Source organism: Loxodonta africana, chromosome 4, assembly GCF_030014295.1.
Source record: "Loxodonta africana isolate mLoxAfr1 chromosome 4, mLoxAfr1.hap2, whole genome shotgun sequence".
Lineage (NCBI taxonomy): Eukaryota > Metazoa > Chordata > Mammalia > Proboscidea > Elephantidae > Loxodonta > Loxodonta africana.
In genome coordinates, this window is record NC_087345.1 from 139,703,512 (window position 1) to 139,723,403 (window position 19,892).

At 38.4% G+C, this 19,892-nt stretch overlaps 1 protein-coding gene and 1 long non-coding RNA gene across 15 annotated transcripts in view; one reads left to right on the forward strand and one right to left on the reverse strand.

The window, feature by feature from the left end:
* The window catches only part of ERC1 (ELKS/RAB6-interacting/CAST family member 1), a 528,761-nt gene that overhangs the window by 93,481 nt on the left and 415,388 nt on the right, over positions 1-19,892 (forward strand). For 12 of the 14 annotated variants that reach the window (XM_023548994.2, XM_064284767.1, XM_010590789.3 and 9 more), the window contains one exon: positions 3,444-3,860. In XM_023548994.2, the coding sequence (XP_023404762.2) occupies positions 3,444-3,860 (417 nt within the window). Of the gene's footprint in view, positions 1-1,227; positions 1,408-1,856; positions 1,948-3,443; positions 3,861-19,892 lie in introns of all 14 variants that reach the window. The other 2 variants (XM_064284770.1, XM_023548997.2) reach the window with 2 other exon arrangements.
* The window catches only part of LOC135231260 (uncharacterized), a 36,149-nt gene continuing 22,182 nt past the window's right edge, over positions 5,926-19,892 (reverse strand). Inside the window, exon 3 of the long non-coding RNA XR_010321940.1 lies at positions 5,926-6,439. This is a non-coding gene — a long non-coding RNA (uncharacterized LOC135231260). The remainder of the gene's footprint in view (positions 6,440-19,892) is intronic.

Below are 19,892 nucleotides of genomic sequence, written 5' to 3' on the forward strand. Positions count from 1 at the left end.
TATTTGAGATTTTCTTCTCTGACAAGTTTCTGCTTTACACAGGTTCTGACTTTTGCAAGTTTCACAATGTAACTCAGGAAAGCTGTTATTAAAAAATTCAAGAGGAATAAAATATAGTGAAAACTTCTTCGTATAACCTGTCTCTCAGCCATTCTAGTTTTTTCTTTTTTTTCCAATTATTAATAATTTATAATTTTTCAAAATATTTTTATTTCTTATATAAACATATTTTGTTATTCATTTACAATACTAATAAATATTTATTTCCTCCCATTTTTACAAAGACAGTAGCACAGTGTTTTGTACCCAAGCGGCATCTATTAAGGTCTCTTATTTTTAGGTAAAAATGTCAATTTTGATTACAAAGGGATTACATGGTTACCGGAGGAGATTTAGATGGTACAAAAATGTATAAAGAAAAACCGGGAAGCCACTGTACCCAGAGATAGTCATTGGTAATTGTTTATATTCTTTCAGACTTTTCTTTACATATACAGTTTTTTGTAAATCAGAAATGGGATCATCCTGTACTTGGTATTATATAATCTGTTTTTTTTTTTTTTTTTAACACTTATAAACAGTATATCATGACCATATTTTTTGGTCAATAAATATACATCTACATTGTTATTTATTTATTTTATTTTTGTTGTTGAGAATATACACAGCAGAACATACACCAGTCCCACAATTTCTATATGTACAGTTCAGTGACATTGATTACCTTCTTTGAGTTGTGCAACCATTCTTACCCTTCTTTTCTGAGTTATTCCTCCTCTGTTAACATAAACTCACTGCCCCCTAAGTTTCCTATCTAATATTTCGAGTTGCTATTGTCAGTTTGATCTCATATAGATAGATCTTAAAAGGGCACCATGCTCAAGGCAGACATTCTTTACTATTTAAGCTAAACTTTTGCTTGGCTTTAAGAAGATTTAAGGTTTAAAGATTATCTCAGGACAGTAGTTTTAGGGGTTCATCTAGCCTTTATGTCTCCAGAAAGTTTGGTGTCCATGAGAATTTAAAATTCTGTTTTGCATTTTACCCCTTTTGAACAGGATTCTTCTACAGAATCTTTGGTGGAAATGTCCAGTAATGGTAGCTGGGCACCATTCAGTTCTTTCGGTCTCACGGCAGAGGAGGCAGGTGTTCATGGAGGCAATTAATCACACACATTCCATTTCCTCCTCCTATTCCTGATTTTCCCTTCTTCCTCTGTTGCTCCAGATGAAGAGAGACCAGTCATTGTACCTTGAATGGCCACTTGTAAGCTTTTAAGACCCAAGCAATATCCAGTGAATTAGGAGGTGGAACAGAAGCACTGAACATGTTATTAGGCCAGTTAACTGGGATATCCCATGAAACCATGCCCCTGAACCTTGGAACCAAGGAACCAAATCTCATGAGGTGTGTTTGGTTGTACATAAGCAGCCTCAGCAGCTTCTCTCTCTCTCTCTCTCTTTTTTTGTCATTGTAAGTATATCTGTCACACAACTTTTGCCAGTTCAGCTTTTTACTTAACTGACAGAAATTATGTTAATTGGCTTCACAGCCCTACCCCTAGTCAATGTGATTTTTCCATCACCATAAACCAAAACTCAGTACTCAATAAGTAATAACCCTCCCCCCCCCCCATTTACCCCTTTCTGCCTGCTCCTGGTAATCACTAAGAAACTTTGAGGTCATATTGTATTTGTCTTTTTGTGATTGACTTATTTCACTCAGCATAATGTCTTCAAGCTCCAACCATATTGTAGCATGTATTGAGACTTCATTTCTCTTACTGGCTGAGTAGTATTCCATTGTATGTATGTATAACATTTTGTTTATCCATTCATTCCTTGATGGACATTTAGGTTTTGTATACCTTTTGGCTATTGTGAATGGTGCTGCAGTGAACATTGGTCTGCCAGTATCTGTTTGAGTCCCTGCTTTCAAGTCTTTTGGGTATGTACCTAGGTGTGCAATTGCTGGTTCATCTGGTAGTTCTGTTTTTAGCTTTTCGAGTACATTGTTATTTTTAATTGATCAATAATATTAAATTGTATGGACGTTACTCATTTACTTAACCCATCATCTATTAATATACAACTGATTGAGTCTGATGTTGTCAGTGTTATAAACAAGTATCTTCATACACTTGCCAAATCATTTCCTGAAACTTTTATTATACAATTTTGCAGTCTGTCAACATTTTTAAACAATGTATGTTTTTAAAACACGCATCAGAAAGAATTCCATGATATATTAACTGTGGAAAGATAACGCAGGTATTAGTACTCTCATTTTAAATATGAGGAATCTGAAACCCAGGATGACATAACTAGTCAATATGGGAGCTGGAACCAAAACTCATGTCCTCTGATCATGTTGTAGTGCTCTTCCCACTATGGCACACCGACAGGCCTCATCTGGAATTCAGAGAGTGATCTTTTTGTTGTTGCTTCTTCATTCTTAAAAATAAGATTCTTGATGTAACATCCATTTGGAATTCTTTGTATAATGTGCTAGAATTTGCGTATCCATTCAGATTAAAGGTTCATATACCTTCATTAGGGATAACCCAAAAAACTCATTGATATGGGCTAAGAATAAACCCCCTCAAACAGCTTAACTTGTTTTAACATCTTCATTTAATTATTCACCCAAGTTGTTATCTTCCCTTGTATAACAAGTTCACACATCCTCTTTCTCTCTTAAAACTTCAAGTTATGCTATTTGTTAGTGTAACTTTCAGTGGGCTGGGAGGATTGGTTTGGTTTGGTAGTGCTATTATCATTGTATGATCTTGGTCAAATTTTTTTTTTTCTAAGCCTTAGTTTCTTTACTTATGAAATCAAAATAATACCTGTGTCTTTGTGAGGATTAAATGAACATATAAAAAGTGTTTGGCACAATCTGGCATATAGAATAAATATTTTATATCCTGGAATAAATACTCATTAAGTATTAGTATTTATTATTTAAAGTTTATAATACATGAAAGCCATTTTGTGTTTTGATAATGTTTGTACTTTTTGGTGGAATTTTTTCATGAATGTGCTCTCATTCCTGTAGATTTTCCCTGTCTTCCCTTTCCCCTCAACTTCAGTATCTATGTATTACATTGTATTAATTTTGGAGAGTTTCCTTTATTTTATCAAGCCTTATGCAAAGTGAAGGTCTGTCGATTTATCTAATTTATCCTCCTCCCTGTTGGGAATAAACATAAATTGAATTACTGACATTAAAAAAAAAAAATTTTTTTTTTAACAGATTATCTCATCTATTTTTTTAAAGGATGTAAAATGGAATAACATGAATCCTGATTTGCTGAATGCAGAGTTCTGAGAGCTCTTGAGACGACTTCCTGACTCCTCCCAAAGGGTCAAAGAATCTGCACCTTTTTTGCTCCTTTGTATAAGGAACACTGACCTGGGGCTGTCCTTTTGTCTTGGTTCTAGCACATGCAGATGACAATCCAGGCTCTCCAGGATGAGTTGCGAATCCAGAGGGACCTGAACCAGCTGTTTCAGCAAGATAGTAGCAGTAGGACCGGTGAGCCTTGTGTGGCAGAGCTGACGGAGGAGAACTTCCAGAGGCTACATGCCGAGCATGAGCGCCAGGCTAAGGAGCTGTTTCTTCTTCGAAAGACTCTGGAGGAAATGGAGCTGCGTATTGAGACTCAGAAGCAAACGCTAAATGCACGGGATGAATCAATCAAGAAGCTTCTGGAGATGTTGCAGAGCAAAGGACTTTCTGCCAAGGCAACTGAGGAAGACCATGAGAGAACAAGACGACTGGCAGAGGCAGAGATGCATGTCCACCACCTAGAAAGCCTTTTGGAGCAGAAGGAAAAAGAGAACAATATGTTGAGGGAGGTGAGTGACCACTTTTTAAGTTGTTATGTCTCACTGTTTTTTTTTTTTTCCTGATTAGTCAGCTCCTAGATAAATTCATGTGCTTTACAGTGCTAGTGGAGGGGAATTTCTTCTCTTGCATGTAGTGTCTCTCTGATTTCTATTTTGAATTGCTCTCTTGTATGGGATGACATTGTCTAGTGTGTATGCTGACTTGATAAGTTTCTGAGTCTTTTCTTTTTTCCTCCTGTATTTCTATAGATGCATTTGTTGCTAGAGGGGCACAGAATTTTCTTGGTTTGTTACTTACCTCTAGATTTGTTCATAGAGATGCACACAACAAAGCCAGAATTGAATAACTATTTCTCAGTTTTTAAAAAGTAATGATAGGAAGTAGGTAATCATCACAGTTTAGGTGTGCTTAAAAGTCCTTGATAGCAGTAATGGATGGATGCCCTGCGGTTTCGTGTAAACTGTTGCGTGCCGTAAAAGGTATGTGATAAAAACCAGTTGCTGTTATGGAAGCACAGCTAGAAAGACTGGTGTGTAGAGACACACTGTGATTTACTTTTTAGAGAGGAAGCCTAGGCTTTAGCTGATGACTGTGACTATTTGATAATTTTTCACTTTTATAGGTAATGTTTCATTTTAAGGAAGCATAAAAAAATTAACAGCTATAGTAACTTCTGTACACGTGGTCAGAGACTTCAGTTAATTTTCACATTTGGGTAGGGAGGAAAATCACAACACTGTTTGTATGAGTCTGAATAAATCCTTTTTAAAAACGAAATGTGAAGAAGTAAGTTAAAGAAGTGGAATAGTCCCAAAGCAGCAAAACAGTAAGTTTAAATAAGTATTTCTAAATTCATATTTTGTTCCATAATTTCTCCTTTTGGAAAAAAATCTGAAATATTTATGTACAGTGAAGGCACTTTTATTTTTGAAGGTTTTCATGTTTAAAAACATGGTTTTAATATGCAAGAAATCCTTAGTAATGAATTGTAATAAAATTAGAAAATATGTGAGCAAAGTAGTACTTAAAATCCAAAGTGATATTACCTAGTGATAACTGTTTTTTTTTTTTAACTGTTATTAACTTTGGTTATATATGTTTTCCAGTTATTTTGCTATGCATATATTCTTCCGTTATTTTCATTGTCTCTCTTAAAAAGATGGGCTAGAACGCCTGTGCTGTGTTCAGCGGAACTTTCTGTGATCATGGAAATGTTCCGTATCTGATCTGTCCAATATGGTAGCACTAGCCACGTGTGGCTGTTAAGCACTTGAAATTTGGCTAGTGCAACAAAGGAACTGAATTTTAAATTTTATTTAAATATAATTTGAAATTAAATTTAATTAAGTTTAATCAAATGTAAATATCTGCATGTACTATTGCTACAATGTTAGATAACGCAGCTATGCATAATGTAATATTGCCTGCTTTTCTTACCTAATTGTCTTGACTTTTTCTGTTAGTACAGGTAGATTTTCATAATTTCAAATGACTTTATAATATTCTGTTGCATTTATTTTGACATTTCTTTGTTACCAATATTACACATAGCTGCAAGAAATCCTTACAAATGAATTGCAATAAAATTAGAAAATACGTGAGCAAAAATTTAGACCAGTATTAACTTTTCAGTATTATGAAACCATGCTTCATCGAATATCCTTAAGTATATACCCCTCTAAACCAAACAAAAACCATTGCTGTCAAGTTGATTCTCTCATAATGAACCCTATACAACCCCGTAGGGTTTCCAAGGCTGTAAATCTTTACAGAAGCAGACTGCCTCATTTTTCTCCTGAGGAGTGGCTGCTGGGTTTGAACTGCCCACTTTTCGATTAGCAGCCAGCACTTAAATACTGTACCACAAAGGCTCCGATCATGTACCCCTCTACATTAACTAATTTTTTTTCTTTAGGATAAATTCCTAGAAATAAATTTGCTCATTCAAAGGGTATGTACATTTTCAAAACTTTGACTAAGCTTGTCCTCCAGAGTGGTTGGACCAGTTTACCCTACCAGCAGTATAGCCTGTATTCTTATGACGGATCCACAGTTGTGTACATGTAGTGCTCTTCAGATCACCCGACTGTACTATTGCAGAAAACTCCCAGTCAACTATACATTACAGGTACATGCTGAGCTTCTTTCAGTGTTCTTTAAAGACTTTATATTTTAATAAGGTCACTCAGAGCTTGGTCATAGGATATTGTTAGAGAAGTTCTAATAACCTCAGACAGCATGCAACATGAAACTTTGGCATCATGATGAACTTTAAATGTTACATTTTTATTGCTTGTGTTGTAAATATTTCAACCTGTGCCAATTTATTTTTGGTTTTTGGAGTTAATAAATGTCAAATAAGGAAGGATTGTGGAAAACCACAGTGTTATTATGGCATAGAACAGTCAGAAATATGGTGAATTTGAAAAAGTGATGGAAAAATTGTGAACTTAAGACTGATTTTCAAATAATGAGAAACTCTACAAATACTAAGTCTCATTTACGTACATAATGTGAAAAGAAATACAGGCCTTGTTAATCACACCAGCACACAATTGCAGTTGCCATTATAGGTTTCTCCTGTTATCTGAAAGCAGAGCATAAAGCGAAGAAACAATTGGCATTAATTTATATGGGAAAAATTTTTGAGCATTCCCAGAACCGAAAAATAACCTACCAAATCATGCTGAATAACACATAGACACATATTGAAAGGTGCAAGAAGCATCAAAAGAAATTGGAAGGAATACATAGAGTCACTGGACCAAAAAGAATTAGTCAATGTTCAACCAATTCAGGAAGTAGCATATGATCAGGAACTGATGATACTGAGTGGAGATGTCCAAGCTGCAGTGAAGGCATTAGTAAAAAACAGAGCTCCAGGAATTGATGGAATACCAATTGAGATGTTCAGTAAACAGATGCAGCTCTGGAAACGCTCACTTGTCTATGCCAAGAAATTTGGAAGACAGCTTCCTGGCCAACCGACTTGAAGAGATCCATATTCATGTCCATTCCAGAGAGGTGATTCAGCAGAATGTGGAAATTTGTTGAACAATATCATTAATATCACACACAAGTAAAATTTTGCTGAAGATCATTCAAGAGCAGGTGCAGCAGTGCATTGACAAGGAATTGCCAGAAATTCAAGCCAGATTCAGAAGAAGACATGGAACAAGGGATATCATTGCTGATGTCAGATGGATCTTGGCTGAAAGCAGAGAATACTAGAAAGATGTTTACCTGCGTTTTATTGACTATGCAAAAGCATTTGACTCTGAGGATCATAACAGATTATGGATAACACTGTGAAGAACGGAAATTCCAGAACACTTACTTGTGCTTGTGTGGAACCTGTACATAGACCAGGATGCAGTTGTTTGAACAGAACAAGAGGATACCGCGTGGTTTAGAGTCAGGAAAGGTGTGTGTCATGGTTGTATCCTTTCACCATACTTATTCTGTCTGTATGCTGAGCAAATAATTTGAGAAGCTAGGTAGACAATATAAAGAAGAACAGGGCATCAGGATAGGAGGAAGACTCATTAACACCTTGTGATCTGCAGATGACACAACGTTGCTTCCTGAAAGTGGAAAGAACTTGAAACACAGATGACTATCAAAAACTACACCCTTCAGTATGGATTGCTCCTCAATGTAAAACCAAAACCCACTGCCGTTGAGTTGATTCTGACTCATAGCGACCCTATAGGACAGAGTAGAACTGCCCCATAGAGTTTCCAAGGAGTGCCTGGTGGTTTCGAACTGCTGACCTTTTGGTTAGCAGCCGTAGCACTTAACCACTACACCACCAGGGTTTCCCCTCAACGTAAAGGAAACATAAACCCTCACAACAGGACCACATAACGTTGCGGTAAATTGAGAAAACACTGAAGTTGCCAAGGATTTCATTTTACTTGGATTGACAATCATTGCCTGTGGAAGCAGCAATCAAGAAATCAAACTAAGTATTGCACCGGGCAGATCTGTTATAAAAGATGGAAACCCAAAGGTCGGCAGTTTGAATTCACCAGGCGTTCCTTGGAAACCATATGGGGCAGTTCTCCACTTTCCTATAGGGTCACTATGAGTTGGAATCGACTTGATGGACCTCTTTAAAGTATTGAAAAGCAAAGATGTCACTTTAAGGATTAAGGTGTGCCTGACCCAAGCCATGATGTTTTCAGTTGCCTCATAGGCCTACAAAAGTTGGACAATGAATAAGTAAGACCAAAGAAGAATTGACGCCTTTGAATTACGGTGTTGGCAAAGAATATTGACTATATCGTGGGCTGCCGGAAGAACAAACAAATCTGTTTTGGAAGGATAGCCAGAATGTTCCTTAGAAGCACGGATGGTGAGACTTTGTCTTATGTACTTTGGACATGTTATTAGGAGGGACCAGTCCCTGGAGAAGGACATCATGCTTGGTAAAGTACAGGGTCAGCAGAAAAGAGGAAGACCGACAACAAGATGGATTGACACAGCTACTCCAACAATAGGCTCAGTCATAACAGTTATTGTGAGGATGGCCCAGGACTGGACAGTGTTTCATTCTGTTGTACACAGGGTCGCTGTCAGCCAGAACCAACTTAATGACATCTAATGGCAACAACACATGAAACCCTTAGTAGCGCTCTTAGGCTTTTCTGATACCTTAGGACACGTCTTGATGACGGATGCACAAAATAAATTAAGATGAAGCACAGATACTTATAGACTCAGTTCGAAGTTATGGCAGCTTGACGCTGAGATGCTGAGTGTAGTTCCTGGGGAAGGAGCTTGGCGAGGCCACTCTGGCTAATGGGGTGTGCACGACCTCTGATGGCTTACTGCAAGACAACGCTGTGTGTTATTTCTGCTTTTTCACCTTTTCTCGTAAAAATGAAAATCCTCCTTGGATTTCTTTCAGTTAGCGAAAACAGTCCCGAATGTAGGTTTTTCATAAAAGTGAAGTGGCGTAAAGTGAAGTTTCAAAAAGCAGGGCATACCTGTGGTAACATAGCATCATCTAGTAGGAGACACAGTCATACTAATTAAAATTAATTAAGGGCAAGAGGAAATGATTTCTTCAGAAAACATGTTTAGAATGCCAGTTCTCCTTTCTGTTTTTTCCACTCATCTTCAAGACTTAGCTCAAATTTCAGTTCTTCTGTGAAACTTTCCTTGCGTAACTATATTATGTATAGGTAAAACCAGTCATAGTATACTTATGCATAAGTTTCTTCATCATGCACTTAATTTTTTGCAGCAAGGATCTATGTTATCTTTATATTGCCATTGTCTAACAAACACATAGTTGGTACTCAATAAATGTTGGTTGAATAAGTTGAAATGTGGGCAAAAATACTTAACCCTGAGTTAAATTTTCATTGTTTTCAGTTCTCAGAAGTAGTAATGAGGTAGATTACAATACTGTAGAATAATGAGCCTATTCATAATAACAACAACAGCAAAACTCATGAAATACCTAGATTTAAACTTAATAAGAAATTTGAAGAATTTCAGAGTTTGTCACCAGGGGTATTGGTATTTGGGGCTAGACAATTCCATTGCATTGTGGAAAACTTAACACCTCATTACTTATTATAACCACCAAAAATTCCTTCAACACATGGGTGACGAGATCTCCAAAACTCTGCTAAACCAAACCAAACAAACGCAGTGCCGTCGAGTCGATTCCGACTCGTAGCGACCCTATAGGACAGAGTAGAACCGCCTTGTAGAGTTTCCAAAGAGTGCCGGGTGGATTTGAACTTCTGACCTTTTGGTTAGCAGCCGTGGCATTTAACCACTCCGCCACCAGGGTTTCCAAAACTCTGCTAGAGATACATAAAAGAAATCCTACTAAATAGAGTGGTATGTCTTATTCTTACATCTTAGTCTTTTGCTTATTTGAGAGTTTTCTCTCCTGAAGAACTCAAGCTTCCTTTCTCAAGACCTGCCTGGCTACATAAGATTAAAGTCCCAGTTCTTTCATCTATAAATTTGTATTCCCTGCTCTATAGGGAAACCCTGGTGGCGTAGTGGTTAAGAGCTACGGCTGCTAACCAAAGGGTCAGCGGTTTGAATCCGCCAAGTGCTCCTTGGAAACTATGGGGCAGTTCTACTCTGTACTATAGGGTCTCTGTGAGTCGGAATTGACTCGATGGCACTGGGTTTTTGGTCTGCTCTATAAGCTGTTGGAAACCCTGGTGGCGTAGTGGTTAAGTGCTACAGCTGCTACCCAAAAGGTCAGTGGTTCGTATCCGCCAGGTGCTCCTTGGAAACTCTGTTGGGCAGTTCTGCTCTGTCCTATAGGGTTGCTATGAGTCAGAATCGTCTTGATGGCAGTGGGTTTTTTTTTTTTTAATAAGCTGTGTGTATTGGCTCCCCCTTGTGGTGCTGAAAATGGCAGTAATAATCCTCAAGTATTTTGTCTTTGAAAAAAAAGAGAGATGCTTTTTAAAAATTTGACACAAAAAAGGAAGTATTCCAGTAGGCATAGGATGTATGTTATTGTAGGCGGGGTGTTTTTGTTTGGTTCATGAGACTTCCCCAAATCTCCCTTGACTTTCCCCATATTTAACCATCCTTAAAAAGGCATCTAGAAGAGGCCAGCTCCCTGTATCGTCGGATAGTTTATGGACCTTAATTATCCTATCTGTGATTAAAAACAAAGTTTTTATACAAATCTGGCTCACAGTTGAATTGAGAGTTGTCAATCAAAACAGCTCCTTTTTTTCATCCATTGTTCCAGGCATGTCAGATTTACTCCTTAACTTATTAGTAAGTAGGGAGGAATTGGTGAAGCTCATTACTAGCTGAACCCAAGCAGTTTACAAGGGACAAGTCTGGACTGGATGCTGACAGAGCCTTCACAGGGGAAGCATATTGTAAAGATAAAAGCATCAAATATCCTAAGGTGAAAAGTATCATTGTAGTTCTTTATGAGCTGGACTTGTCAAAGCTGTGAATGGACATAATGAGATCAATATAAGGTGATATTGAGAAATAATCAGGCAATTGATGAGAGGTGGTATGGATAAACTCGCCATCTCTGTCTTATCCAGCTGATAACTGGTTTGAATACTTAAGGACCTGCACGCTATAGAAGAATGGGAAAGAGCTTACAGAGTTTCGTAAGGGGAATCAAGGAGAAAAGGCCACTTTTCCCCAGCCAGGACGGGGGGAAGACTAAAATTAAGATGTCAGTCTTCCCCAAATCTGTAATTTAATGTACCCCAATGGAAATACTCTTGAAACATGCTAAATGATTTTGTGGTTTATTTGCAGGAAGAACAATGAAGGAAATTGGCTAAGCAGGTGATGATGATGATACATATTTTTAAAATCCATTGACATTAAAAGGTGCGATACTGGCACAGGAACAGAAGGCTAAATCAATGAAACAGAATAGACTTTCAAAATAGTAAGCTTCTAGAGGCACTTGGTGTATCACCTTTCCTTTCTCACTTATTCAGCAATTATTTATTGAGCCTGTAGTATGTATTTGATAGTGAGATAGGCACTGGGTATACATTTTTTATATCAGGACACATGATCTATGTCTTTCTGGAACTTAGAAATCTGGTGGGAGATGGACAGCAAATCCAGTAAACTTATAATTACGGGATGACAGAAATGGGTTGGGTGGCATGCTAGTTATGTTGGGGGAGGTGGTTTCTGTTACATAGTGTTCTGGAAGGAAGAGGAGCCAGCCCTGCTGAGAGCTTGGGTAAAATGTTTTCACGAAGAGGGGGTAACAGTTTTAAAGGCCAGTGGAGTTTTGAGGGAAAAGGAAGAAGGCCAGAGGGCAAGGGCATGCTATGTAAGAAGAGTGAATGGCATGGGATGAGAGGTTGGAGAGGTGGACAGGGGCAGATTCATTCATCCCATCCTTCAGGTGTTCATTGGGCACCTACCATGTGCAGAAGGAGCCCTGATGATAGAATGGTTAAGTGCTTGGCTGCTAATCGAAAAATTGGTGGTTTGAACAGGGAGAAAAGACCTGGCAGTCTGCTCCTGTGAAGATTCTGATTAAACGCATTGCTGCCAAGTGGATTCCGACTGACAGCGACCCTGTAGGACAGAGCAGAACTGCCTCCAGGGTTCCCAAGGCTGTGATCTTTACAGAAGCAGACTGCCGCATCTTTCTCCCACAAAGTGGCTGGTGGGTTCAAACGATTGGCCTTTTAGTTAGTACCTGAGCACTTAACCACTGCGCCACCAGGGCTCCTTCCTGTAAAGATCACAGCCTGGAAAACCCTATGGGGCAGTTCTACTCTGTCACATTGAGTCGCTATGAGTTGAAAATTGAATCTGTGGCACCTAACAGCAACAACAGTAACAACCCTGCACAAGGCACTAGGGGTATAATAGTGGGAGGAGAAAAAAAAAAAAAAAAACCCATGTCCTCTAGGAGACGAATGACCAGCCTTCATGATCCTTGCAGATCCAAGAGAAGACCTCAAGTGTTGAATCAAGGGAGTGATACAACCTGATTTATGCTTTAAAATTTACTCTGGTTGTGTTGAGAATAAGTGGGGGAGGGAGAGTCAAGAGTGAACAAGGGAGTTAGTAAGGAATTTAACTGTTGTAATCTAGGTTAGGTGAATGGTGACTTAAAATGTCTGTTGGAAATGTACACTGTATCACTAGTGTATTAGGAAAGGCAAAAATAATTGTGGGTTGGCAACACCAAGATAATCCAGAGGTTTTATTATTTATAGTATCATGGTTCATCTTTTAAAAATTGGATAGACCATCAGTTCTAAGATCTAGTTTTTCCCATTTTAACAATATGAAACTGGGTTAAGTCTTAATGCCTGGTGGCATTTTACAATCTCTGACAGCAAGTCAGCAGTCCTGAAATATTCGTTTGCCTGTGTGTTCACAGACAGTCATGACTGTTCGTTTTGTCCTCACTTGAGTTGTCATTGGTGGTGTTTCTCATGTTAACTTTGTTATAAAGTATGTCTTCAGAATACTTTGTGAATCAGTATTGAGGCAAAAAGTTGTTGGGTATGGAAAACAGTAATAATGATATGCGATGAAACTATGTTTAAGTAAGTAAAAAGAGAACTCTTACAATCAGTATAAAATAAAAATTCTAAATGATAAAGCTTTTTATTCTAAAAATAAAAAATTCTTAATGTCATGATTTATTTGGAGGCTTTTTCATCTTTATTGTCAACACATAAAATAGCATGTCTTAAAATCAGTGACTTCTTAGATTTGATGAAATAATGGTAACATTAAAATTGCATTTGTATCCAGTTACATTTGTGGTTGTTTTTCCATTTTGTTTATGAACATGATTCTGTAGATAATAGGTAAATAATTCCCCACCAAAAAGTGGAGGAAAAAGCAAAATTTCAATTAAGCACTGTACATTTTTGAATGTACAGAATTACATTGTTATGTGACTATACATTGTTGTACTGACATTGTTAGATTTCCTATTTTGCCGTAGTGCTCTTCTTTTGATTGATAGAAGAATGAGGACATCTAGTGGACAAGTCTTGAACTACAGTCAGGACTTGGTTAGCGCTTGGGGCTTGGAAATACTGAAGTTTTAACGAGCTTTACAGGTGGTTCAGGAACACCAGTGTTTGAGAGCCAAACTTTGATTCTCAGTCTCTTGACAGAGGATATCTAAGGGGCCATGGAATTTTTAGTTCTGCAATCCATGTGCATACCAAACATTGTTTGTAGGTCAAATATATTTTGGACAGATATGTGCTCCAATATAGTTTCAAATATAGGTAGATGCTATGGTGATAGATCAAATACATAAATTTTTATGACGTTATTTCATCCCTGCCAGTTTTTTTGTCTGTATCATATTTTAATCAACAAACTTTGTTACTGCACCTGCTATCATGTTTTGGTTTGTAGAAATGCAGAAGTGTTTGAGCTTAAAAAGTCCTAATATTTGAACAGGTTTTTTGGTAGGAATATTCAGTCTAACTAGCACATCTAAGGAATACCTGTTGGTGTCATTGGCTGTTGTAAAGTATAAGCAAAGGCGATTTGGGGGTAGGGTGTTCTCTGTCCTGTAGGGTCACGATGAGTGGAGGAGGAAAATAAAGATGTATAGAGAAAGAAATAGAGAAGGTAGACAAAGGATAGGAGGAATTAAAAAAGAAAAAGGGGTCCATATTTAGTGTGATCTTTTGCAGCGATGTTGGAAAGTGAGAACAGCTACATTATTTATTCAGGTTATTCTCCCTCCCCCTTTTTTGTTGTGTCATTTGTCACTCATTCCCATTTTGACAAGAAGATACATTTTCTGAGCATAATGATAAAGGGTCAGAGTATAATGCTGTTTGACATTGGCTGAGTTAAGAAACAGAAAAAGTAGTGAGGATTCTTTTTGTTTACCCCAACCCCATTTCTTTACTTCTCGTCTCTGTGTTGTGAATGCAGTAAATCCAGAACTCGTGTAGAGGTTCAAATCTGTGAAGAGACTTCACAAGCAATTTGGAGCATCTACCCTTGAACCAAGGGTGGTGAAGGCTAAAATTTTAAATGAAAAGAAAGACATTTCAGACATAAGTACTACTTGTCAGTTACAAATATCTGTTTTCTCTCAGTTCTGTAAGTTGACTTAACTTTTAAAAAGGAAGAACCTTCAAGAAATAGTTTAAACAGAGAAGAAAATATTCTTTGATAGGATAGTGGGGAGGGAGGGAGGGAGAGGGGTATTCACTAATTAGATAGTAGACAAGAACTATTTTAGATGAAGGGAAAGACAACACACAATACAGGAGAGGTCAGCACAATTGGACTAAATCAAAAGAAAAGAAGTTTCCTGAATACAACTGAATGCTTTGAAGGCCAGAGTAGCAGGGGTGGGGGTTTGGGGACCATGGTTTCAGGGGACATCTAGGTCAATTGGCATAATAAAATCTATTAAGAAAATATTCTGCATCCCACTTTGGTGAGTGGCGTCTGGGGTCTTAAATGCTAGCAAGTGGCCATCTAAGATGCATCAGTTGGTCTCAATCCACCTGGAGCAAAGCAGAATAAAGAACACCAAAAAAACCAACCCACACATTTCACTAAAGAAGATATTCAGGCAGCCAACAGATACATGAGAAAATGCTCTCGATCATTAGCCATTAGAGAAATGCAAATTAAAACTATGATGAGATTCCGTCTCACACCAACAAGGCTGGCATTAATCCAAAAAACACAAAATAATAAATGTTGGAGAGGCTGCGGAGAGATTGGAACTCTCATACACTGCTGGTGGGAATGTAAAATGGTACAACCACTTTGGAAATCTATCTGGCGTTATCTTAAACAGTTAGAAATAGAACTACCATACAACCCAGAAATCCCACTCCTCGGAATATAACCTAGAGATACAAGAGCCTTCACACAAACAGATATATGCACACCCATGTTTATTGCAGCTCTGTTTACAATAGCAAAAAGCTGGAAGGAACCAAGGTGCCCATCAACGGATGAATGGGTAAATAAATTGTGGTGTATTCACACAATGGAATACTACGCATCGATAAAGAACAGTGACGAATCTGTGAAACATTTCATAATGTGGAGGAACCTGGAAGGCATTATGCTGAGCGAAATTAGTCAGAGGCAAAAGGACAAATATTGTATAAGACCACTATTATAAGATCTTAAGAAATAGTAAAAACTGAGAAGAACACATACGTTTGTGGTTACGAAGGGGGGAGGGAGGGAGGGAGGGAGAGGGTTTTTTATTGATTAATCAGTAGATAAGAACTGCTTTAGGTGAAGGGAAGGACAACACTCAATACAGGGAAGGTCAGCTCAATTGGACTGGATCAAAAGCAAAGAAGTTTCCGGGATAAAATGAACGCTTCAAAGGTCAGTGGAGCAAGGGCGGGGGTCTGGGGAACATGGTTTAAGGGGACTTCTAAGTCAATTGGCAAAATAATTCTATTATGAAAACATTCTGCATCCCACTTTGAAATGTGGTGTTTGCGGTCTTAAATGCTAACAAGCGGCCATCTAAGATGCATCAATTGGTCTTAACCCACCTGGAGCAAAGGAAAATGAAGAACACCAAGGTCACACAACAACTAAGAGCCCAAGAGACAGAAAGGGCCACATGAACCAGAGACCTACATCATCCTGAGACCAGAAGAACTAGTTGGTGCCCCGGCCACAATTGATGACTGCCCTGACAGGGAGCACAACAGAGAACTCCTGAGGGAACAGGAGATCAGTGGGATACAGACCCCAAATTCTTATAAAAAGACCATACTTAATGGTCTGACTGAGACTAGAGGAATCCCGGCGGCCATGGTCCCCAGACCTTCTGTTGGCCCAGGACAGGAACCATCCCCGAAGACAACTCATCAGACATGAAAGGGACTGGTCAGCGGGTGGGAGAGAGATGCTGATGAAGAGTGAGCTAATTATATCAGGTGGACACTTGAGATTGTGTTGGCAACTCTTGTCTGGAGGGGGGATGGGAGGATAGAGAGAGGGGGAAGCTGGCAAAATTGTCACGAAAGGAGGGACTGAAAGGGTTGACTCAATAGGGGGAGAGCAAGTGGGAGTACGGAGTAAGATGTATGTAAACTTATATGTGACAGACTGATTGGATTTGTAAACGTTCACTTGAAGCTTAATAAAAGTTAATAAAAAAAAAAAAACCAACCCAGTGCTGTCAAGTCGATTCCAAAGACACAAGGTAATTATGAGCCCAAGAGACAGAAAGGGCCACATAAATCAGAGACTACATGAGCCTGAGACCAGGAGAACTAGATGGTGCCCGGCTATGACCGATGACTGCCCTGACAGGCAGCACAACAGAGAATCCCTGAAGGAGCAGGAGAGCAGTGGGATACAGACCTCAAATTCTTATAAAAAGACCAGACTTAATGGTCTGACAGAGTCTAGAAAAACCCCAGAGGTCACGGTCCCCAGACCTTCTGTTAGCCCAAGACAGCAACCATTCCCAAAGCCACCGCTTCAGACAGGGATTGGACTGTACTGTAAGATAGAAAATGATACTGGTAAGGAATGAGCTTCTTGGATCAAGTAGATGCATGAGAGTACGTGGGCATCTCCTTTCTGGAGGGGAGATGAGAAGGCAGAGCGGGACAGGAGCTGGCTGAATGGATGCTGGGAATACAGGGTGGAGAGGAGAAGCATGCTGTCTCATTAGGGGGAGAACAACTAGGAGTACATAAACCAAACCAAACCCACTGCGATCGAGTTGATTCCGACTCACAGCGACCCTATAGGACAGAGTAGAACTGCCCTATAGAGTTTCCAAGGAGCGCCTGGCGTGTTTGGACTGCCGACCTCTTGGTTAGCAGCCATAGCACTTAACCACTGCGCCACCAGGGTTTCCAGGAGTATATAGCAAGGTGTATATAAATTTTTGTGTGAGAGACTTTTACTTGGTTTGTAAACTTCCACTTAAAGCACAATAAAAGTAAAAAAATTAAAGGAAACTAGTAGAGAGAGAACATGAAATTTTGTTTCTAACCTATTGTTTTCTTCTTTTTTTTTTTTTAGTAAATTAGTGAGAGAAAATGAGCAGTTAAGTAAGTCAATCACAGTTCACAGTTTAACAAGATCCTGGTAATTCTAGCTGTATTTTTTTTTTAATGAAAATTTTCAGGCCAAAATGAGAGCAATAAAGTGAGCAAATAGCTTATCCTACCTCTTACGGTTGTTTGAATTGTACATTCATTTCTATTTCCAGTATCTCCTATTTTTATTAACAGGGCATGAGTCAGAGGCTTGATGTGCCCAGTGGGAAAGGGGAGTTTATCAGCTCACTGACTGCAGGATGTGTTCGTAATGAGCTTTAATGTGCAGGCCTCTGAATGTAAACCTGTTTCCACTGATAGGTTTTAAAATGCCTTAATGGGAATACTTTATGCTGTGAGTGGTTTAAGGTGCATCCTAGTTCCTTCTTGTATGCAGAGAAGGATTTTTTATTCAAATAGATTTGCTGCCTTTATATTTTGCCTCCATGCTTGCTAGGGTTTAAAATGAAGTTTATGATAGTTTACCGTAAAGCTTTACGAAATTAACCCAATTTGGATCTAGGTACTAGAGAGAGGAGAAATCGGGTAAAATTAGTTGAAAATCTGAAATGTGAGGCATTTCAAAGAAATGCAGTTTTAGTACTTTCAAGTAGATACAGAAATAGCAAGCCAAGAAAAAAAATGTTTAAATTGTGATATTTTATTAACAGAGATAATTTACAATTGGTAGAGTTCATTTTCTTTTTGCTTTTACATTTTAAAGTTTTACATTAATTTATGGAACACATATTTTTGAGCATCTACTGTGTGCCCAATTGATCACTTTGTTCACACTGTGAAGAATTGAATAAATGTGGACAAACTGTAGGCTGGGAGGAGGCTGATGAGTTTGTTAGTGCATGTGAGAGATTACTGTGGCCTGAACTAATGTGTTAGGTGTTGGAAGAACAGAGATGGATTCAAGAGATTTTAAGAGCTTTTTTTGATACATTATAAAACAGTTGTAGAAAGTATAAAACCGCTTAATAAATTATAAAGTAAGCACCCTTGTAACCACCTAGGCCTAGAAATAGAATTTTAACCCAAAAGTTCAAGTACCCCATCCCAGTCGTAACTCTCTCACTTCCTTCTAAGAGTAACCACCATCCTGAGTTTTAAGATAACCATTCCCTTGCTCTTCGTTATATTTATCATACCTGTATTCCTAATGGAAACCCTGATGGCATAGTGGTTAAGAGCTACATCTGCTAACCAAAAGGCTGGCAGTTCGAATCCATGAGGTGCTCCTTGGAAACTCTACGGTACAGTTCTGCCCTGTCCCGTGAGTCGGAATTGATTCGACAGCCGTGGGTTCGGTTTTGTATTGTGCTGTTTATATATTACATTTATAATATTATCTCGAAATATCCCTGAATATTATGGTTTAGTTTTGTCTGTTTTTAAAAAAGTGTCCTTTAAATCTTGTAATCTACAGATTTTCCCCCATTCTTCCTTTTTTCCTTGTGCAAGTCAATGATTTCTTTATTAGCTGGAATGATAATTCTATCATCTTTATGATTTCTGAGTTCATTTTAATGTAATGATTTTTCTCCTGGTTTTAGATCATATTTTTCTTGCTAATTTGCATGTCTAGTAATTTTTATCATTATAGTTTATCTGTTGCTTCTGCTTCTTGGTATAATGTTGCTAGATGATGATGTTGTTGTCAGTTACTGTTGAGTTGATTCCAACGCATGGCAACCCCATGTGTGCAGAGTAGAACTGCTCCATAGGATTTTCAAGGCTGTGACATCTCAGAAGCAGATTGCCAGGCCTGACTTCCAGGGTGCCTCTGGGTGGGTTCAGACTGCCAGCCTTTTGGCTAATAGTCAAACACTTACCCATTTTTGCCATCCAGGGACTCCATCTATCCTACACAGAACTTACTCTAGACCAGCCCTAACAATCCAAAATAATCCTTGAAACAGTGAAATAAATCTGCAAATAAATTGATTCCTCCAAGACAAAACTAACACTTTATTAAGGAAGAAAACAAAATCCAGATACTCAACCACCTAGTATCCATAATGTCCACCAAATAATAAAAAATTACTAGACATGCGAAGAAGTGGGAAAATACAACCTATAACGAGGAGTTGATTAATTTTACTTTTAAAGTTTGACCTTTCTGGTGTCTCAGCTTATGCTCTGGTGCTCTCTACTTTCTGGCCATTTGAAACTTGAGCTCAGGTAGTTGCTCAACTCATGACTCCCTGGTAGTTGTTCTTCTCCCAGTAGTTGTTTTTTCCCAGACTTGTGCAGGAATCTTGCACATGCACAGCATAGTATTCAGCCAAAGACTCTACGGGGACCCCTGTAGGACTAGACACTCCTTTTCTGGCAAGTTTCCTTCTCTGTGTTATTTCACCCTGCAAATTTCCACTGCCTTAGGAGAGACTGCTGTGTCTTGGGTTCCCTTTTCTGCATCACATACTGGAAAATACCTCTAAGAGTCATAGTCCTGTGCTAAGTTTTGTCCAGTATATGAAAACACTTCATGCATTTTGCCTAATAATA